Source organism: Thermobia domestica, chromosome 13 (genome assembly GCF_964235325.1).
Source record: "Thermobia domestica chromosome 13, izTheDome1.hap1.1, whole genome shotgun sequence".
Taxonomy (NCBI): domain Eukaryota; kingdom Metazoa; phylum Arthropoda; class Insecta; order Zygentoma; family Lepismatidae; genus Thermobia; species Thermobia domestica.
The window spans coordinates 205,562,273-205,584,486 of NC_137466.1; the positions used below are offsets into that span (position 1 = coordinate 205,562,273).

Consider the following 22,214-nt stretch of genomic DNA (forward strand, 5'->3'; position numbering starts at 1 on the left):
TAAATAGTAAGCAGAAAACAATACAATTTCAATTGCTCGTAGTAGAAACAAACAGGTAGATGTGACATTATGTTGACCAAGGCCTTGATTTTTCTGTTTGTTGCCCTTGTCAGCGCTGAATGTGGCAATCAACACAATAAAAGCTTTAAGCGCAGACCACTGAGGGACGTTTATCCAAGATGGGAACCAAAGCCCGTTCAAGGAGATGTAGGTGAACCTCTTATCTTGACGCCACTGATCGAGGCTGGAAACCTCGAAGAAGCTCGTAATGCGTCCAGAGTCGGTGATCTAGGCATCGAAGGAATTCCCAGTTATTCAGGATATCTTACTGTGAATCCTGAAACAAATGGAAACTTGTTTTTCTGGTATTTTCCTGCACAACAGGTAAGCAAATATACCATGTATGTTGAGTTCTTTATTATTTTAAAAACTCAAATAATGTTTCAATGGAAATCAATAGAAATGTGAACGTGAAATAGAAGCAAGGATAGGAGCAGCGAAAGAAATCTTTAGGAGGAAGAAAATACTATTTTATGGGACCTTGAATAAAGAGTTGAGAGGAAAAGACTCATAACATACTTCGTGTGCAGTATTGTATTGTATGGTTAAGAAACATGGACATTAGGCAAAAATGATGAAAAACGACAGGAAGCTTTTGAAATTTGAGTGTGGAGAAGAAATGAGAGACTTAGCTGAGTTGAGTGGAAAATGTATGAGAGGGTGTTTGAAATGATGAGGAAAAAGAACAATTTTAAATAGTATTTAAAAAAGGACGGGAAACTAGTTGGGATATTGTCTAAGAACGAACTGTATCATGAGGGACGTGCTAGAGCGTATGGTGGCAGGAAAGAGAGGGAGGGAGTGAAGAAGGCTACAACTAATGGACAATATCAAAACAGAAAGTTCGTACGTGAAGACGAAGAGATTAGTGGAAGACCGTGGAGCATGGAAGCTTCTCAGTTGCAGCAAGTGACACCTGTGATAATGAGAAAATCATGTAGATTGTCAATAATAAGCTTTCGATTTCAGGAGTTGGCGTGGGAGACCCGGGTTCGAATCCCGGAAAGAGGTCGTAAGGTTCGGATTTCCCATTAAATTATAGGGCCATGTCTCATGTCGTCTGCTGAAAAGGAAAGCTAAACTGAGATTCAAATCAAATGAAATCAATTTTAAGAGTAAAAGGGCGCACTAAGAATTTTTTATTGGGGAGTTCAAATTCGAAAATATAATATGTTTTAGGTCGAACTCTCGTGAGCAGAGGCTGCGTTAGGTTCGCTCGGAGCCTAGTGCCAATAATGACCCCAGAATACTGCTAAAAATCGCGATGTGCTTCGACGAACCATGGCCAGAACGCGGTGCTTCTGTAAGCGTGGGGCCTGGGGCGGTGGTCCTATTGGCCATCCCCAAACTCTGCTTCTGCTCGTGAGTAAATCTTTGACATAGGCAAAATACAAATAACTCAGTTTAGAAGAGTTGCAAAGTTTCTGGGAGGTCCGAACCCGGTGAACGGCCATGAGTGAGCTCTTAATCATCTCATGAAATAAATATATTATAATCTATGTTACCTGGTTGGGGGTCTGTGAACAACCCCCGCAAGTACTTAAGGGTTAATTATCAAGCAAGAAGCTTAAGGTACATCAATGCTGAGACATTTTATACTCAAAGAATAACACTAATTTAAGAAAATAATAATAAACAATTTCAACAAAATAAAGAAAGACATAGATCAGTGGCGTATGTAGGATTTTGTTTCGGGGAGGCTATGCACAACACGTGAATAACCCTTATATTTTACCTTTTGGGTGTCGACAAATTCTAATGAAGTTCATTTTCCTTCCTTCAATATTTGTATAATGACACTTCCACGTACGAGGAATAAGGACATTGAGTGAGAATGGGGAGGGGACAGAAATAACTGAAAGGTAAGATAATACCTAAATTATCAAAAAGGAAATGCACGGGTGAATGTATGAGATTAGGTGCCGGCACATTTTTTAAAAAATAAATAACCTATTGTTTAAATTACATACAGATCAAGCGATAAGGAAAAGAAAGTAAATCATTTAAAGGAAAAGGCAAAATTGAATGAAATAATCAAAGAATAAAACAGTTATGAACAACAGAAGGATAATATTATTACATTATATCTTATTAAACAACGTACAACATTTCTTCTTACATAATTTTTCATAACTAATTTAATAACTTTACATGTTTAAAAACAGCTCCTTGTGATAGTATTGTGATTAGGGCCTACATCAAGGGGACAGACTACTAAATATTTTTCAAAGGCTAACAATTTTTCTTTTGCCCATTTTTCGTAAATGAAGAGTGGTAATGAGATGTAACTTACCACAATAATAAATAATGTTATTCTACATCCGAAAATACGAATCGGAAGAATTTTTCAGTGTTGCCATCCATAGAAATTATAGTGTGACCAAAATTTGAATTACCCAAAAAATCTAGGTTAAGGCAGCAATTAGAAAAATGAATTCAACTGTAATTGATGACTTATCACGTTGTCTTGGTTCTTGTTTACTACTTTTTAAAAATTATTTATATTTATTTTGTAATAACTTATTTATTTTGTAATGACTTATTTATTTTGTAATGACTTATATAAGTTATTACAAAATAAATACAAATATTATTTAAAAAGTAGTAAACAAGGAACCAAGACATGATAAGTCATCAATTACAGTTGAATTCATTTTTCTAATCGCTGCCTTATCCTAGATTTTTTGGGTAATTCAAATTCTGGTCACACTATAATTTCTATGGATGGCAACACTGAAAATTCTTCCGATTCGTATTTTCGATGTAGAATAACATTATTTATTATTGTGGTAAGTTGCATCTCATTACCACTCTTCATTTACGAAAAATGGACAAAAGAAAAATTGTTAGCTTTTGAAAAATATTTAGTAGTCTGTCCCCGTAAAAACCATATTTTCTTAGTTTTGGTGTTACTGACGACGGCCGACTTGAATCACAACCAACAACGGTTGAAAATATGATAGGAGAAACGAAAGTAAGTAACAACTAAGAAAAAGAAACAGAAGAGTACAATGGACGAAATACCTCGTTAAAAAAATAAAATAAAAGAACACAGTTCTTACATGGAATGAAATTTAACAAATACAGTATTATTTTTGAACAAAGAGCATAAGAAAATGGAAAGTGAATGAAATTCTTAGATATGGTAACAAGGATTATTGTTGTACGTAGAATGAAAAAAACTAAGAAATTTATTTCGGGGCTGGGGGGCTTGAGACCACTGCCTTAAATAAATACGCCACTACCTACAACATACGTAACAGTTAAACTTACAAAAAGAATCTGCTGTTGAAATACTCTGATCTTAAGGCGTCAGTTCTATAATATTCATAGCGTTTTAAAGTGTGCAAAGATAAGAATTAAGAATTATACCAATTGATAGGTCTCATGTAGCTGAACCAAATGATATAATTGACTGTAAATCATCATGCGTAGTTTTTGAGAAAGTGGCGCAAAACGAACGTTTTTCATAATCTGTAAAGTGATTTTGTATGGGAACAACGAAAAAATATTAAGATAAATGTGATACTAAAATATACCTTCATCAAGATCTTCATTAGGACAATAGCAAACTGATAGTATACAGCATCACTAACAAGTAATAACCCAAAATTATGATTGATCCTTAAAATTTAAGGTTTGTTTAACTACAAGATGGACCATAAATAAAGATGGAGGATGAGTTGATTTTAACGTCTCGTTCAGCAGCGAGGCTATATGAGACATGGACCTACTGATTAACGTGGAATCCAAACCATATGAAGTCCCACCGGGAATTGAACCAGGGTCTCCCACGCCAAAGGCGCGTACGCTAACCGCTTAGCGACGAAGGAGCTCTAAAGATGGAGGATGAATTGTCGTTCGCAGTTTTCGAAAATATCGAGAAAATTTATTTTTTTAAAATACTATGTCGGTCGGTGCCCATAATAATTAATAGTATTTATTTATTTATTTATTTACGAATAAAATTCCAGATACGGCTGAACTCCAATTCACACTAGAATATGTAACAAATCTAAGAGATGAAACATAATATAATAATAATAATAATAATAATAATAATAATAATAATAATAATAATAATAATAATAATAATAATAATAATAATAATTACATGTAAATGATAATCAGAAAGGCTGACAGTTTATTCACTAAAATGACGTCGTAGTGCCGAGTTACATGCAGCTTCAGAATTAAATAAATCTATGGATGTATGTGATATTTCGTTGTATAGTTTAGGAAGCCTGTAGAACAGAGAACGTTGAACTATTGGAAGTCTAGGTTGTACTGTATGAAAAAGATGTGTTGCGTGTTTGTCTTACGGGGATTCGGAAATACAATTCTGAGAGTAGTGTTTCGGACCTGAGTTGACCATGTGTGAGTTTACACAGATATTTGAAGTCACTGATTTCATGACGAGTGTCAGGTAGTTGAATATTTAGTGTTTGTAACATTCATGTTTTGCCATCACACGTGTGTGAGGTACTCTTAAGTCTTACTATTGCAACGAAGAAGTTGAGAACTGAGCTTAGCCGGGATAGGTTTGTAGGAGCTGCCATTGTCTAGATAAGTGAACAATATTACAATTTAGGAGAAATTATTGTCTTGCAGAAAGTTGTTAAGAAAGAGATGTTCCGTATTTCTGTTCATCTGTACAGAAGTCCTAGAAGACCCATCAAGTGCTTCGTGTTACTATTTATAATTGAATGCATATTTAGAATGTAGGATTTGTAGATTGCATTCGTTGAACGGTTCGAGCCGTTAATACTAAGAGTTTCTTCCTGGGAATGTGCTACACGCCTTTGGTGCGAGAAACCCGATGGAATCTTATGTGGTTCGGATCCTACTTTAAGCTTTACGTCCAGGTCTCATAATAATGTACAGTATTTATTCTGCCTCGATGCTGGAAGGGACGATAAACTCCAAATCATTAGTACTAAGTGTCCTCCTAAGGTGGAAATAAAAGTCTTTTAGTTGCCAGGGCCGCTCCCCTTTGGTTGTAATAACTTCGGGGTCGGCGCAAAAATTGAGTTGAGTTGATTTTGAGTTTAACGTCCCGTTCAGCAACGAGGCTATATGAGACGTGGATCTACTAATTAACGTGGAATCAAAACCACATGAGCTCCCTCCGGGAATCGAATCCGAGTCTCCCGCGCCAAAGACGCGTACGCTAACCGCTTAGCCACGGAGGAGCTTCTGATCGGCGCAAAAGTATTGGAGCACTCTCTCTTATACGTAACATCCGAATTAGGAAGGTCTCACATACATTGCACTCCGTAAAGTACAATGGCCAGAATGAAGCTGAGTACAGATCCCATTTTATTAAATTTATCTAGAAAAGCTTTGTGCTAGAAGGGAACAGTAATAATAATATGGCCTATAGCACGGCCAACAGAGATGGTCTCTGACGTTTCTTACCACATGCGGTGGGACCTTGCAGCCCCTACTTTGATACCAGTGTTACCAACCACGATCACTCTGTCTTATACCATTAATTAAATTGCCACTACAGTTGCACGGGAAAAAACCTTGACACGCGAATAGTGGCAATGTCACTGCGAGCTGTCAGAGACGTTCTCTTACTGGACGCACTATAGGTGTGATTTATAAAATAAAATCAATACATTAAAACGTGGTGATACGAGTTACATGATTAAGATGTTTACCAAGGGATAGTTTAGCATTAATGAGGACATCTGGAACTTTACAAAATGAGGCCAACATAACTTCTAGTTCTTCAATACTAAAGTGACGTATTTAATGCGTTAGCTACATTAATAGAAAAAATAAAAAAGTACGATTACTAGAAAGAACGTCATTCTATTCAAGCTTGTTCAAAAATAACTAAGAAACTCTTGAAAGAAAATGATACATGCCTTAATAATGAAGAAAATAATCCTATTACTTGCAGTATTGTCCTTTGAAGTGGACTGCTGTCTAAGAACACCTGCCTGCTGCTGCTGTCAAAGAACACCTGACAACCTGTAGTGTGACTTGTTAATAAGTCTCAAAGTTTGTTCCACATAACTGCTCTTCTCAAAATCGAGTTGTATCCAAAAGCTATTTGGTGATAAATGTATAATGTGACGTTAGTGTGACATTTAATTCCTGTAAGTAAGAAACAGTATTGCATTTGCCTTTGTAGTCTGGCGTTCTTGTAGTGCAGCACTCAATTGCTTTATACGTATGATCGTTATCGTGTCATATGTTAACTGAATGTCTGTAGCATTGCTCTGTAATAATCAGCTGCTGTAGTGTTTGAGGAACAAAGTATTGACAGATCATATCTCTACAGTCAAAGAATGCAATCATAATTATTTCCCCAGTTGATTTTCATTGGCGAACCTTTTTTGACTTAGGTTATGAAAGTGATTTCCAAATCCTGTATATGATCCTTCCTACAAACAAAAAAAAAAAAAAAAAAGAAAGAAAGAAAAGAAAAAAGAAAAAAGAAAAAAAATTTCTTTTACAGATTTCTTAAATCGACACCTATCTATTTATTTCATAGCAATTTTTCCTGGAACCACAAACTCACAATAGTTGCAGAAGTACAGGAAACAACTCTCACTCAACTTTGCTTAATTTGGTGTGAGAGGTCCTGGCTTTGATTCCCGGTGGGGACACTCTGTTGAGAAAGTGTAAGAGCTTCTTCAGGTCAGCCATTCTGAGTGAAGTTTTTCTGGAATTTCCTAATTCCTACAAGGTACACTCATGTCCAAAATGATTTACGCATATCTGTAACTGTTTTCTTGTAAGAATATAATTTAATGATGATTTTGCAGGGTACTTTTAATACTGATACTATGTTGTATAATCGGGAAATGTATATTTGTGGTAAATTTCATAGGAAAAGAATTATAAATACGAAAATTAGAGTGAATAAAACAAAGTGTTGGAAAGTAGACAAGAAAGTTTTGTTTTCGTTTTGTTGTTCTGCTCATTTGACATGAAATTTTCCACATACACGTCTTTGCCGATTATACACATACTAACGTTATAAGAAATACCGGGCAAATTCGTTATCAAATTATGTTCTTACAACAACATATTTATAGACCTGCGACAATACTTTTGGACATGAGTGTACATACCGGTATGGTATCTAACATTATGGTCCCAGGCCACCATCTTCCTTTCCCCTTCCTTTCACCCAATTTCTCGGGTAGTATGATCGACGAGGGACTTCATCCCTCATAAGTGACTGACTAACGTGGATTTAGATGCCGAAAGAGCAGAAATCGATCTCCTAATCATCTTTGCCTAACAATCAGCACAGGTATGATGAACACCACCCTCTCTTGCTATCGCTACTAGAAATACCTGTTTACACATTACAAAACTCGGTAAGGTTATAATGCAATGTTGTCAAACGTAGATAACTTATAGTTTTTCGGAGTTATATTGGGACAACTTATGTAATATGCACATGATTTGATATTGCTTATTCCAAGCAACTTATGAATAATGTGTAGTTGAATGGTTAATGACATTATATTTGGCGATGGTCGAGTACTTGTATTTGACTCCATGTGAGGACATAATATTTTTAACGCTGACCTTTTGTTACGAATTAATCAGGGAGTCGCTTGAGTTTAGAGGGGTGGTGGCCCGCCGCGTAGCGTAGTCGCTAACGCTTTTGCCTTTGGTGCGAGCGGTCCGGGTTCTATTCCCGGTGACGTAGTCGCTCTGAATGAGGTTTTCCTGGGTTTTCCTCACATCATGAAAATGCCGGGGTGGCACCTAACTTATAGGTCCCAGGCCGCTTCCTTCCTTCCCTTTCCAAGGGTAGTGTGCTCGCCGAGGGACGTCATTCCTCAAACGTGACGTGCTAAATGGCCATAGATGCCGCAAGCCCAAAAGTCTAAATTCTAAATCCTAATCCTTGGGTTTAGAGGAGCGAACACCGCCCTGGAAAGCTAGAAATAATAACGATGGATGTCTATGTGTTGACAATGCAATATATCAAACAAATATGAAGCCTGAATCTTAATAGTAAAGCCCTCACCTTCGTGTGAGAGTCTCTAATTCTATCCCAGGCCACACGAGTTTAAGATTGACAATATTGTGTCAGAGAAACCATTTCAGGGTTCTCCCTTTTCTCTCACATTCTAATTCAACAATAGTTCCATTATCATTAGCTTTTATCCGTATACTCTACCCTAGGATATAATCTCCGGATATTAAACTGAAAGATTCCATTGTATGTCGTGTATTTCACCTCGTACTACAGTTTTGATTGGTGTATTGTTGTTGTGTTGATCGCCGAAAACTTATCATTAACAACAGAAGGTTCTGTGAGTTAAAATCGTACATAAACTTTAGGGCGTTTAATTGCACGTCTTCAAACAGACAATTCACTGGAAAACTACACTGTTATAAAGAATTGAAGCTCAACGCCTGCTCATTGACAACAAGCTCATTACGCCTGAAAAGCAGAATGGGAGATTGTAAATAACTAAGTATGTATGATCAGGGCTGGATTAACCTTTCTGGAGGCTCGGGGCTAGAAAAAATATGTAGCCCCTGCTGACTTCACCTAATACATTTCTGTGAAAGTACAGTAGGAAAATTAAGGAAATATGTTTCATATTTTGGTCATATTTTATTTTATGATGATGATTATATCTTCATGATTTTTTAAAGATAACCAGTTGATGATCAGAAATGAAAATGAAAATTAAATGAAATTTTAGAGTTTTACGTAACACGCTTATGCCGGTTAGGCTGAAGGAGACGGTGATGATGAGTAATGAATGAAGTGGTGGAATAAACAAAGTGGGAGGAAACGGGAGAACCCCGAGAAAACCTACGCACACGGTGTTAGATTTTGATCAGAGTCGAGGCCCGGGGCTATAGTCGCCCTAAGCCCCCCCTTAATCCGGCCCTGTGTATGATACTCGTAATTGATACCATTAAGATTTCTTTTCTTTTTCTTACTATATAAGAGAACTTCACCTATTGAGTTTACAAACCCTTTAGTTGCCACAATGATTGTAATGGCTTTCGTCCTTGTTTGCAGGTAAATCCTGAAGACGCTCCAGTTCTTCTGTGGCTTCAAGGAGGTCCTGGCTCCTCTTCGCTATATGCCTTGTTTTGGGAGAATGGTCCTTTCAAAGTTACTGCTGAAATGACACTTGTGCCCAACAACTATTCTTGGACCCTCCAACATAATGTTGTGTACATCGACAACCCTGTGGGAACGGGTAAATATGAATAGACTCTCTAAGCGCTATTTTATTATTTTCTGCATCTTAGTGCTATTTTTGAAGTTGGTTAATATTTTTAATTGTTTTATTTTCCACTTTTTCGTTACCCCAGTTGTTTAGCTGGGTACTTAAATTAAAGGTAGGACACTTGGTTTGTATAAAAGTGATCGGTCTACGACAGTGATCGCCAAACCCTCCATCGCGATCTACTAGTGGCACGCGGGGATATTTTCGGTAGATCGCGTTAACTCTCCGGTTGGCTAACCTTGATCAGTGTTGCCAATTCGGGGTAAAAGTCGCTAAATCTAGGGGATTCGATTTCCAGAATAGCCACAAAAAATAATATTTCCGATTACCAATATTTTTGGTGATTTGTAAATTACGATTTGGCTGCTTATTTACAAACCTAGCGACTTTTGTGTTGTGAACAATTCAAGCACTATTAGTTGGAAACACTTTTTATATACTCGCTTTTCTTTTCCTTATTTCAATTACCCCAAGTGTCAATGAATTCAGCAATATACAGCCTATGTTGAGTGTGAAATCTTCAGAATCCCGCTTTATTTTCTGATGGGCTAGGTCTTGCTCTATAACCGAGACAAATTTTTAACCTTCAACGTCATTGAGTTTTCAGAGTTTCCGCACAAACAATACAGCATTACCGATTATCTCTAAAAGCTCAAGTAAACGGTGAAGTGGGTTTAAGTTTTTTTTCTTTATGAACTTTTAGTTTAATGTGTCATTTCTAATATTTTTGTTTTCTTTGAAGTGAAATAGATCATGAAGTAAAACATATATGTCCTTCTAAAAGGAGATTATTATCAAGGTACCTGTATATATATATATATATATATATATATATATATATATATAAGATATAGAGAGAGATCAGAAATGTAAGTTTATAGGCAATAAACAAATGTAAGATTTTTTAAGTTGTTAGTTCTTTTGGTTGGTAGCTCACAGTAGGATTTAAAAACGGTACGGTAGCTCACAGTAGGATTTAGAAATGGTACGGTAGCTCACAGTAGGATTTAGAAATGGTACGGTAGCTCACAGTAGGATTTAGAAATGGTACGGTAGCTCACAATAGGATTTAGAAATGGTACGGTAGCTCACAGTAGGATTTACAAATGGTACGGTAGCTCACAGTAGGATTTACAAATGGTACGGTAGCTCACAGTAGGATTTACAAATGGTACAGTAGCTCACAGTAGGATTTACAAATGGTACAGTAGCTCACAGTAGGATTTAGAAATGGTACGGTAGCTCACAGTAGGATTTAGAAATGGTACGGTAGCTCACAATAGGATTTAGAAATGGTACGGTAGCTCACAGTAGGATTTACAAATGGTACGGTAGCTCACAGTAGGATTTACAAATGGTACAGTAGCTCACAGTAGGATTTAGAAATGGTACGGTAGCTCACAGTAGGATTTAGAAATGGTACGGTAGCTCACAATAGGATTTAGAAATGGTACGGTAGCTCACAGTAGGATTTACAAATGGTACGGTAGCTCACAGTAGGATTTACAAATGGTACAGTAGCTCACAGTAGGATTTAGAAATGGTACGGTAGCTCACAGTAGGATTTAGAAATGGTACGGTAGCTCACAATAGGATTTAGAAATGGTACGGTAGCTCACAGTAGGATTTACAAATGGTACGGTAGCTCACAGTAGGATTTACAAATGGTACAGTAGCTCACAGCAGGATTTTAAAACGGTACGGTACCTCAGAAGTTTCATAAGTTTGGCGACCACTGCTCTACGAAATATAAAAATATATTTTTTTTAATCGGTCTACTCGTTACAAAATTATACATGAATACACACTTATTGTTTTAGTACTGTCAGCCATTAAGGAGTTTCAATATCTAGTTCCGACAATTATGATCAGTTCCTGATTAAATTTACTTGAAATCACTACGGAAACATACTGTTTCAAATAAACAAATAATAATAATAATCTAAATTGATGCAACTATGTTAAAATTATACTTAAATCTATTCACAAATATATTTTTTCTGTATTGAAATGGAAAATCTACTTTTTATTTATTTATTTATTTATTTATTTATTGCCTATTTTCTACAGCAGCGAGGTTAGGGTTATAAGGCCCTCTCTTACGCCTAACTACTAACAAAAAATTGGAAAATATTTGATGCAAACAAAAAACACGATACATTGATTCACATTACACATATACATACATAAATACGAAACACACACACACATGCTCCCGCGTTTACTAAGAAAACAATATCAGAATAATTAATACAATACAAAACTATATAAATAACTATATAGTATAAAACAGATATACACTCTTTGAACTCAGTTAGAAAACATTAACTTTAATACATCTAGACCTCATGGTTTTCTTCACTACAGAATTTCAGCACTTTATGCATACGAATCGAGTTACTTTGGAAGAACTGCAAACCAATATTTAACAAACTGTGGACAACATTTCATTTGCAATGCTCCAGAGTGCGTTCAGGAACATTATCAGAACGGTTCATATGTGTGAAGCAGTAAACGATGGCTATTTTTGTTATCTTTTGTAGTACATTCTGTGAGTTACGTGACATTCTGATCACCTTGATATTCGTGAAAGTTATGATCGAAAAAATGAAATGAAATCTTTAAGATTTGCGTCCGACGGTTATGCCGGTTAGGCTAAAGGAGACGGTGAAGATGTGAAATTAATGAAATGATGGAAGGAAACGGGAGAACCCTGAGAAAACCCACGAGCACGGTGTTCGTCCACCACAAAGTCCACACGGCGCGAGCTGGGATCGAACCAGGGACCTCAAGCACCGGAGGTAAAGGATCTACCTCTGAATAACCGCGCCCGAAAAAAAATTATGATCGAGAACGTATCTATCAATATCTATCAAGAGTATATACTTGCAGCATTAAGCCATATTTGACTAGTTGGCAAAATCATGTTGTATGTAGAAGGAAGATCTTATTTCGTCTGACTTCATTTTATGCATAAATGTTATTTCATAATTATGTATTCGTATATTTAGACCTTTGAAACAGGTACTTGAGGTACAAGTCACAAATGCAATAGATATTCCGCCTTATGCAGAGTCGTTTTGAAGTATGATTAACGTCATACTAAAGGTCTGACTACTACACGAACCTTATGTTAGTCGAACTCTTTAGTATGGCAATAATCACGCGTCAAAATGACTTTGCATACGGCCCACTAAATCTAAAATAGAAACACTTTGCTCTATATGTAACAAAACAAAAAGAAATTTAAAACTTTGTGTGTAGTAGAGAATAATTGGTTATTAAAATATATTAAAAAAAACACTGGCGCATGGACAGAATAATTCCTTATAACCCTCTAGCAGTGACGTTCTGAATATATATGAATCATTTATAGTAAAATAGATTCAACTCCAGTTATTAAAGGTGTAAGAAAAGGAAACAAAATTCGTACACTCCGTTTAAATGTATGGAAAGGTAAACATTATACGAGCTATTTACAATATCTGGATGTATTTTTAAAAAACTGATAGAAGTTTTGGATAGAAATCTTAAATCTTAAATATGTCTAAAACGACCAAAAGTACTCTTGAATCTTTTGTGTACTGATTGTCACATATCTCAGGAACAAAAGTTCAAAATTTCAGCAGATAAAAAACTAACAGCAGGTCTTGCCAACATGTCTGCAAAATGTATTGTGCTGCCAAAATGTCTTGAGCCGTGGCGAAAATGCGAACTAACGCTCACACCCACGCGTTGAGCCAATAAGGGTGCAACTGTTGCTAAGCGAGAGAAAACGAGTGGAATTCCTTCAGCCGATACCAGCGCTTGCAATGGAAGACTAGGGATCAAGTCAATGTAGCATATCTATAGCTAAATAACTTTACAATAATGTTTACGTATATTTCACATTATGTTGTTTCTAATTGTGATTAGTGAAATATTAGCAAATAGGTTACATAACAATGAATGCCACTTTCCTAAGAACTTCCGTTTTAATAGCATGCTCTTATATATTAATTTTTAATCACATTTTGTTCATTTCAAACTCTCGAGTATTTTCTTGAATACTCACCTGTGTACAGTTACAGTATTAAGTGGTTGTTTTAGAAGAATACTATTGTAAACCTCCGTTTTAATAGCATGCTCTTATATATTAATTTTTAATCACATTTTGTTCATTTCAAGCTCTCGAGTACTTTCTTGAATACCCACCTGTGTACAGTTACAGTATTAAGTGGTTGTTTTAGAAGAATACTATTTGTAGACCTATAGTCTAATGCAAACATTATAACTTCAGCTACTGTAAGAAAAATTAATTCATTCTAAATCTATACTTATTGTTTTGAAGGTTGATTTCTAGTTTAAAATTCCTATTGTAGATTTACTACGTTGTAGTCAACAACCAAAATATGGCAAAATTAAGAAAGTACTTATATTTCATAACTTCATAACAGCATATTCCATATAACAGCAATATTTCTTTCACAGGATACAGTTTTACCGATCCAGATGGTTATGTGACCAATCAAGTGGAGGTTGGAAGAGATTTGTATGCTGCTCTTATCCAATTCTTTACGCTATTCCCTGAACTTCAGGATAACGATTTCTTTGTCACCGGTGAATCATATGGAGGTACGTGTGGCAAATTGCATTAATCCCTTTATTTCGATCATGAGATATGTATTCTTTATAATCTGTCAATATCAAGTTTATCGTAGTTTTAGAAACATACAAATACAATGTGTAGGATAGGTAGATGTAGTTGAATATTTGTAGCGCCAAAAAATGGCATCACAACGTATAATTTCGCGGAATTAACATACCTGCTGTAAGTTCAAGGAAATTGTACATCTAAAAGATTTATCTTTCAATGGAACATGTCAATGTTTATATAGCCTACATTGGCAGCAACATCTTGACATTAGATGTAAATCTAGAGTGGAGAAAATAGGACATACGCTCTAGACACCAGTGTCGGAATGACGCCGAATATCATTCTATGCCAAAATATCGTTACACATCAGTAGCTTCATGCTTACCAATGTGGTCGGAATCACCACTTCTTCAAATATCAGATTCTCCTGCAGTGTTACAATGATCACACTTAATTGACTTTGCCCCTTTTGTGACACAGCATTTTTAGGTAAGTAGCATATTCAAATTCGGCATCCATGGGTCAAGAGAATCCTCTGATCTTCATTCTGTGGAGTGTGAGTAGTGTATCGTACAATCGTTACGTCGGCAATCCTGTCCTCCGACATTATCATAACTTTGTGGCACCCTACCTTCAACCAGTATAATAAGCATCCCCCAAACCGCAAAACAATCCACCGTTCTCTACTGGGTATACGCTTTCTATCCTGTCCTGTTAGGTCCTGGATATCATTGGTTTGTAACTTACATATAAAAAGTGTTTACAATATTGGAGACAACACTGAACTTTGAGGAACTACTTGAACTTGAAAAATCGGATTAGTCAGTACATAGATTGCAAAAAAAAAAAAAAAATGAATTTGTTAATTATAACATTATGGCACATACTGTAGAAAATCTCACCGAAGTTGAACAGTGGGTCAGAACGTGGAAGTTCTTAAAACAAATTATTTCTAATTAAGGTACTTAAGCATATAAAATAATCTAGGAGATTATTTGAAGTTATGTTTATATTTGACGTAATAATTAGTGATCATAATTACTAAGATAGATATGAAGATGATGAATTTTAATACTTTCAAAGATTTTCTCCAGTGTTTGTATAGTGGTTTCAGTGGAAAGAAGAGTCCCTAAAAGTCTTTCACTCTAAAAGCTGAATGTAATGGGGAGAATCACTTGAGTAGTATTTCTTGTAATGTAGTATAAATTCATATTTAGATGTTAACAGCATTTTCTTAAAAATTTGTTTATAGGAAAATATGTTCCTGCCATTAGCTACACCATACACCAAAACAATCCAACTGCTGACTTGAAAATCAATCTTAAAGGTAAGTATTCATTATTATTTCGTGGTATGCACAGTGTCAGTTAATTTTAATTCACAGCAATTACTTTTTTTTACTTAAAAATATTTTTTTTTTACATTCCAAGATATGGTAGTGATCATACAAGCACCTTCAGAAAGCTAGAATTTCAAGTATCTTGCATGTGGGTCTTGTGAAGGATCACACACCACGCACATACAATTTCTTGTCCTCAGGGATGTAAGCGAATTGTAGTTCGTTTATGAAAGTAGGTTGAACACAACGAAGAAACATTTGTCCTTTATTGATTATAGCAAAACTTTATTTTCAGAACGTAATGCAACAAATTGACCGATCTACGTAGGCACTTTTTCATGTGTAAAATGTGCAACTACCGATTGTTAATATGAATTCACTTTGCACATTACATGCTTGATTTTATCCTAAAGATACTAAACAATAATAAGGCATTAGCCCGAAACAAAATAGTAGAGTATGACTTTGTTTCTTCGGCTCCAGCGCCTCTTTAACAAAACATTGATCTTTGTCATTGAAAACACCAAACGTATGGCTGACCAGAGTCATGTTTCTCAAACCTACTATAGTCTCTTAATATGATTTTTTATAAATCATAACATATCGTAAAGCAGAAGTACTAGAATAATAGTAAAAGTCATTTCTAAATACTAATGATAATACCTCTAATTTGTCATGAGTTTATGGTGTATGCAATTCTGAAATGTTTAATTTAGACCATTTTCACACTAGTATTACAAGACTAGTAGTTTGGAGGAGTAGGCCTAATATGGTTCAATGGTCATCACATGATCACTTCCAAGACCATTATTTATAGCTCTTTAGACGGGAATTCACTATACGTCAATTCAACTTGTTTTCAACGACCTCATGACGTTTCACCAAAAACAAATGTTTGCACTTCCACCGAGAATCGCAGCAGGATACTTTGCAGTAATTATTCTGGGGATACAATTAAAATATATCCCTTAAATATTATAGTTTTCAGATTATACGAAAAATGAAGAAACTTCATATTACCGTTTATTTGTTGTGATATATATATATACAGTGAAACCTCTCAATAGCGGACACCAATGGGACATGAAGTTTTGTCCGTTACTGAGAGGTGTCCTTTATAGAGAGGTTACAGAAATTTAATTTCTCATAAGGGTAATTGTATGCAGTAATATACAGTGAATACATTATGTATGGGCGTAAATACGTAAAATTCAATATGAAAATAGTCTTATTTAGTACACATTTGAATTACTGGGAAGGATGAAGGAGAAATTCATTTCTATTAAATCAGCCTATTATTGCCGGGCAATGTTTAACGAAAAAGGCATGCTTTTCCCTCTACAACGGTAATAAAACTCATTAGCAACTGTCCTCTAAAAATCCTCAGTACGATTGCAGAAGAAACATGTGTGAATGTGTGTTTATGTACTGGCGCTGGCTCTTCCTTGACAGAATGGATGAAAAGGCAAGCTATTGGGGGTGTATATATTTATTGACCCAGGCCCAATCACAAAGAATTTCCTTTAGGAAGAATGAAAAAAGAAGCCGTGAAAACTCCAACCCAGACTTGTTTCAGTACCATAAGTAAAAGAAAAATGTTTCTTTTCCAAAAAAGTAAGAGAGGTAACATTGCTCGTTGAAAATGTTATTGTAAAACAAACAATGTTTGTTTTGTTATCTATGAAATTGTCGGTAAAGATGCAAGGTCCAGACAACAAGGATTAAATTTGTTAGGGAAGGGAAGATCTTTCGCACAGAATTCCTAACCTTAGGACTAACCCTGCATGTGTGTTATTGCTTATTGAAAATTTTCTAGGATTTCCACAAGAAAGCAGTTTATTGCGGAAAAAAATTCAAGTTCAGCTGTTCTGTTTGATGGTTCACCAGGTCTGGACTCATGAGAGATACACTTATGGGGAAAAAACTTTTCTGTATACTGTAATATATTGTAGAAACGAGAAAAATTTCTGTCCGTTATGAAGAGGTTATACAAACGTTTGGGGGGGAAAGGACTGTCCGCGTCCGTATCTGAGAGTATCCGTAAAAGGGAGGGTTTTGTTCCGTAAGAGAACATATATTTTTGCCGGGACAAAAAAATCTGTCCGTATTATAGAGGTGTCCGTTATTGGGAGGTGTCCGTTAAGGAGGTTTCACTGTATATATATATATATATATATATATATATATCACAACAGCCGCGGATCCAGAAAGGGATCAAGGGAGGGTCCAAACTAGGGATGGCCACATTTTCCGGAAAAACGGAAACGGAAAGTTTTCGGGAAAACCAGAAGACGAAAAATTTTCCAGAAAAGCGGAAGACGGAAAATTTTCCGGAAAACGGAAGAAGGAAAACTTTCCGGAAAAACAGAAGACGGGAAATTTTCCGGAAAAACGGAAACGGAAAATTTTCCGGAGAAACAGAAGACGGAAAATTTTCCGGAAAAACGGAAACGGAAAATTTCCAGAAAATCGGAAGACGGAAAATTTTCTGGAAAAACGGAAAATGGAAAATGTGATTTCCGGGAACCGGAAAACTCTTTTTCCGGAAATGGCCATCCCTAGTCTAAACCATGGTTTGCAGCTTTATCTAATGTAAAAAAAAAGTAGAATTGAAGCTCATTTTATCCAGTACAAACCTGAGCGTCAAGGGAGGGCGCTATAGCTCTTATAGCCGTCCCCCGCGCCTATATATATATTATAAGAGATACTTTAGAATTTTGTAATCATGGAGTGTAAAACAGAGACTGCTCATACTACTTAGAGGTTACTGGTAGTATTCCCTTTTAGTATCAAGTTATTGGTCTTAATGATCTATGAACCGCAGTATGCTTTCTAAAGAATCTTATGGTTGAAATCTGGATTGGATTGGATTTTAAGTTTAGCCTCCCTTTCAGCAATTAGGCTATATGAGAAGTGGATCTACTAATTTACGTGGAATCCGAACCTCATGAGCTCTCGCCGGGAATTTAATCCCTGTCTACCACGCTAAAGGCGCGTACGCTAAGCGCTTGGCCACGAGGAAGCTCGGCTGAATCTGAATCAATATTTGACAATTGGTTTCTTTTCTGCACCCAAGGAAATACTGCAAATTTCCAGTCCTTTAAGTTACTGAAGAAGAACTACAGAGTAGATAAATCAGAGTTTTTCACTTAATTTTTTAGAACTGACAGTATTTTTTGCCTGAATAAAATGTTGTTACAAATCTGAAACCAGCTGTCATAGATTTATTCCTATCAAGACCGAATTACAGTTTACTTATTTGCTTTTAGTAAGGGATATGTTCGTTAAAAGATCAATCTGGCAAATACTTCAATAAACACACGATTTTTCTCTTTTTGGGAGTGAACAATATGTGCTTAGGAAGACGAAAAGCCCATTTTCAATTATTCTTATACGTTATCAGAAGAAAAGAACTTGTGTTTATTTGTTAATTTCGTGCTCTCCCTTTACAGGTTTAGCAATTGGAAATGCATTTAGTGATCCCGTCAACGTTCTTAACTACAGTGAATTTGTCTACCAAATTGGCCTTGTGGATGCTAATACAAGAGACACTATGAAAAGCATTGAACAAGACGGACGAGATGCCATAGCTAGCGAAGATTGGGTTGCCGCTTTTAGTGTAAGTTGCATACTTATTACTATCTATTGCTAAAATATGTCCAAAAGAAATCCAAGTATGAAATATGGCATTCAGTGCCTCTAAGTGTAATTCGTGCACTAAGGGAAACAATACAGTGTTACCCAGCTGTTACATTTCCCAAGATACCAAAGGAAAATGGTGCACATCAAGGGAAAGTGTAAATTGTAAGAAATGAAGTGTAACTCTAAAAATGCTGTACCGTCATGTTATACTAGACTCAGACTACAACTTATCTTTATTTCAGTCAAACGTTCAGATTAATACGTACTTTTCTTTCAATCAAACATTCGGATATAAAAAGTCAGAACTCAAGTGGAGTGGATCAGAAAGAATTGAAATTATGGATGCGCAAGAATTAGAATTCCCATTCGTTAATGCTAGGTCAGATTATACATAACATTGGATCATTAAGAGTTAAATTATCCTTACTCTACTGCACCAGTTCGTCATGTAAAATAAAATCGCTATGCCTTATGCTTACTCATAGTCGTTCAAAATATTATTTTTAGCAATAAGTGTCCCGAACTTACCTCGTCTCTTTAGGGACAAATTCTTGTAACTTGCTATCACAGAGAGTAAAATGATAAAATTAATTGTGAAACAAATAAATTCAACATACTTAATTCAGAAGGAATCATGAATCGTTATAAGGACGAAACCAAACTGTAGAACTAAAAGAAGATAATTGAAAATAAAAGAAGCTTACGTAGCTTAGTATTGAATACTCACAAAATACCTATAAAGGCTCTAACGACTAGAAGAACGTTTAATAGTTTATATATACCAAAACGAGGCAAAGTATTTCCAGTAAAGAAGGTATCAATAGCATAACTATTACGAACAAACCATATGTATAAGTAAAGAATAGTGTAATGATATTTGTAGAGATTGTCAGGAAAGAACTGAAAAGTCCAATTTTTCACACGTACTCAACATTCACTTACTTGTTTTAGAGAGCATAATTATTGCTTAGTAGAAAGTAGAAAAGAACTGAAAAGAAAATAATTTACGTCCTGCTGTGAAATATGTGAATCGTAAGTGTGGGAATGCAGGCATATATTAAGTTATTTATACAAATAACTGAAACTATGAAACAGAACATCAGCCAATTTGAGACATGCTGCAGTAAAATTGGACATCTGAAAAGATCATTCAGTATTGTTTGGATAAACGCCCTCAGTACAGGGGATGCAACGTACTCCAGTGATAAGTGTATATTTGTTCAAAAGTGGTCGAAATTACTCCGTATCTATTTCATTTAAGTACTAATGTAATGAGTACTAGAGAAATTTGTGATTTTGATCAAAGAAACAAAAGCACTCCGTGAACAAAGAAAGAGAAAACAACTATTATCCCAGCAACAGTCCAAATTGTCCCATTCCTCATTTCTAGAATTGTCTAAAGAATTCTAAAAGACTCCAACGCATATCTAATAGTCATGAATAACTGAGAAAATATTTAATGTGGTGTATGTTGGGCTGAAAATATAATGTACATAATGAGCAATGTATGAGTTTCATTTTGAGAAAAATTGTTAAGGTGGATCACATTTTTTTTTAGTAATTAGTGATCAAGAAAATCGTCTCTTTATGGTAAAAAAAATGAAATATTTAAGTTTTACGGCCCACGGTTATGCCGGTGAGGCTAAAGGAGACGGTGATTATGAGAAATGAATGAAATGGTGGAATGAAGAAAGTGGGAGGAAACGGGAGAACCCAGAGAAAACCCACGCACACGATGTCTCTTTATGGTAGTTAATAAAACATGAAGCTATTACAATTATGCTTAGATAGTAGAGAAAGTGTTATACAAATTTATACGAAAGAAGTCATTTAGCTGATGCTTTTACAAGGGTCTGCAAAATGGAAAACAACATAAATTCATATACTGTACTCGTAGTTATCTAAAATAGTAATCGTACTTTGTTCCACTTAAAAAATTAGTGTTTTTATTCAAAGATGTTCTCCTTTTTCCCTTTCCCGAAAGTTCTGAAAAGTTGCGACATTTTCATTAAAATGCAACACAATAAAATGACCGCATATAACCGACAATGTAACTTTGATGAGCACATATAACCGAAATTTGAGACTTCTTTGTTTGTTACAGTATTAACAATATCCAGCGTAAAATATTTTCACAGTTTTATGTTCAAATTCGTAATATATAAACAGCATCTGTAAATTCTTTTGTTTTCAGGCATGGAATAATGACTTAGGTGAATTCCAATACGCCTCTGGTTTCAGTAACTTGTACAACTTCCTGTACGTGAGAGAGCCACCAGAAGGAGATTATTACATTGAATACGTTCAACAAGAGAACGTCCGACAAGCTATCCACGTTGGTGATCAAACCTATTCTTCAGGTGGGGAAGTCTACGATAACCTAATAATTGATTTCATGCAGTCTGTGAAACCTTGGGTGGAAGAATTAATTGAAAACTACCGTGTAATGTATTACAGTGGACAACTGGACATTATTGTTGCCTACCCATTGTCGGAGGCTTATTATCAAACACTGAACTTTAGCGCTGCTGATCAATACAAGAATGCTGATCGTAATATCTGGTTTGTGGGAAGTGACTTAGCTGGTTACGTGAAATCAGCTGGAAATTTCACCGAAGTTTTGATCCGTAATGGTGGGCATATGATTCCAGCAGATCAGCCTGTCTGGTCGTTGGACCTTATTACGAAATTCGTCGCCAACGAACCTCTTGTGACTAAAAATGCTCCCAAAATCACGTCAAAAGATTTTTATAGATTGTTTTAAGTGTCCATGTAGTTTTTGAATAGTTTTAGACAAATAAACAACTTTAATTCACAAATTCTAATTTTATTTATTTTCCTCCTTACTTCCCTATATAGCTAGTGAACCAATTCATACACATATAAATGTATGGAATTACCAATAGAATTACACTGTCAGATGCTGTATTTGCATAAATATATATTTAAAAACTTGCTAGAAGCTAGCAAAGTTTCATTCCGCATTAGATATCTTATATTATTGTGCGTCATTGAAATTTGCACCAGATTCAATGGTTTAAACAAATGTTTTCATAACATTGGTATTGTTTTAGGACGCACCATTGCAAAGATATTCTAATTATTAGCAAAATCTCGATAACAACATACTTTTTAGGCTTCACAGGACCATCAGAAGCAAATCCTCCTCCTGTGCTTCTTTTACAGAGGAATGATAGAGTTATATCTCACCGATTTCAAAGTTTTTTACCTTATAAGCCATGCCACCTTCACTGATTCTGTTCTATTAGATCGCAAATGAATACGTTAGACATTCTTTTTAATG

The 22,214-nt window shown here is 35.5% G+C and overlaps 2 protein-coding genes across 3 annotated transcripts in view; one reads left to right on the plus strand and one right to left on the minus strand.

Moving 5' to 3' along the window:
* The window catches only part of LOC145668967 (venom serine carboxypeptidase-like), a 187,468-nt gene that overhangs the window by 122,580 nt on the left and 42,674 nt on the right, over nucleotides 1–22,214 (minus strand). The window contains exon 1 of one of the 2 annotated variants that reach the window (XM_081737265.1): nucleotides 9,033–9,170. The exons of the other annotated variant lie outside the window; for it this stretch is intronic. The gene's annotated coding sequence lies outside the window, so the exon portion shown is untranslated. Of the gene's footprint in view, nucleotides 1–9,032; nucleotides 9,171–22,214 lie in introns of those variants that run through there. 2 annotated transcript variants of the gene reach the window in all.
* LOC145668969 (venom serine carboxypeptidase-like) lies at nucleotides 10–21,729 on the plus strand. Its single transcript, XM_081737266.1, has 6 exons — nucleotides 10–384; nucleotides 9,080–9,263; nucleotides 13,764–13,907; nucleotides 15,182–15,256; nucleotides 18,721–18,887; nucleotides 21,105–21,729. Exons 1-6 carry the CDS (start codon nucleotides 70–72, stop codon nucleotides 21,672–21,674), a joined length of 1,455 nt encoding a protein of 484 aa, XP_081593392.1. The 5' UTR covers nucleotides 10–69; the 3' UTR covers nucleotides 21,675–21,729.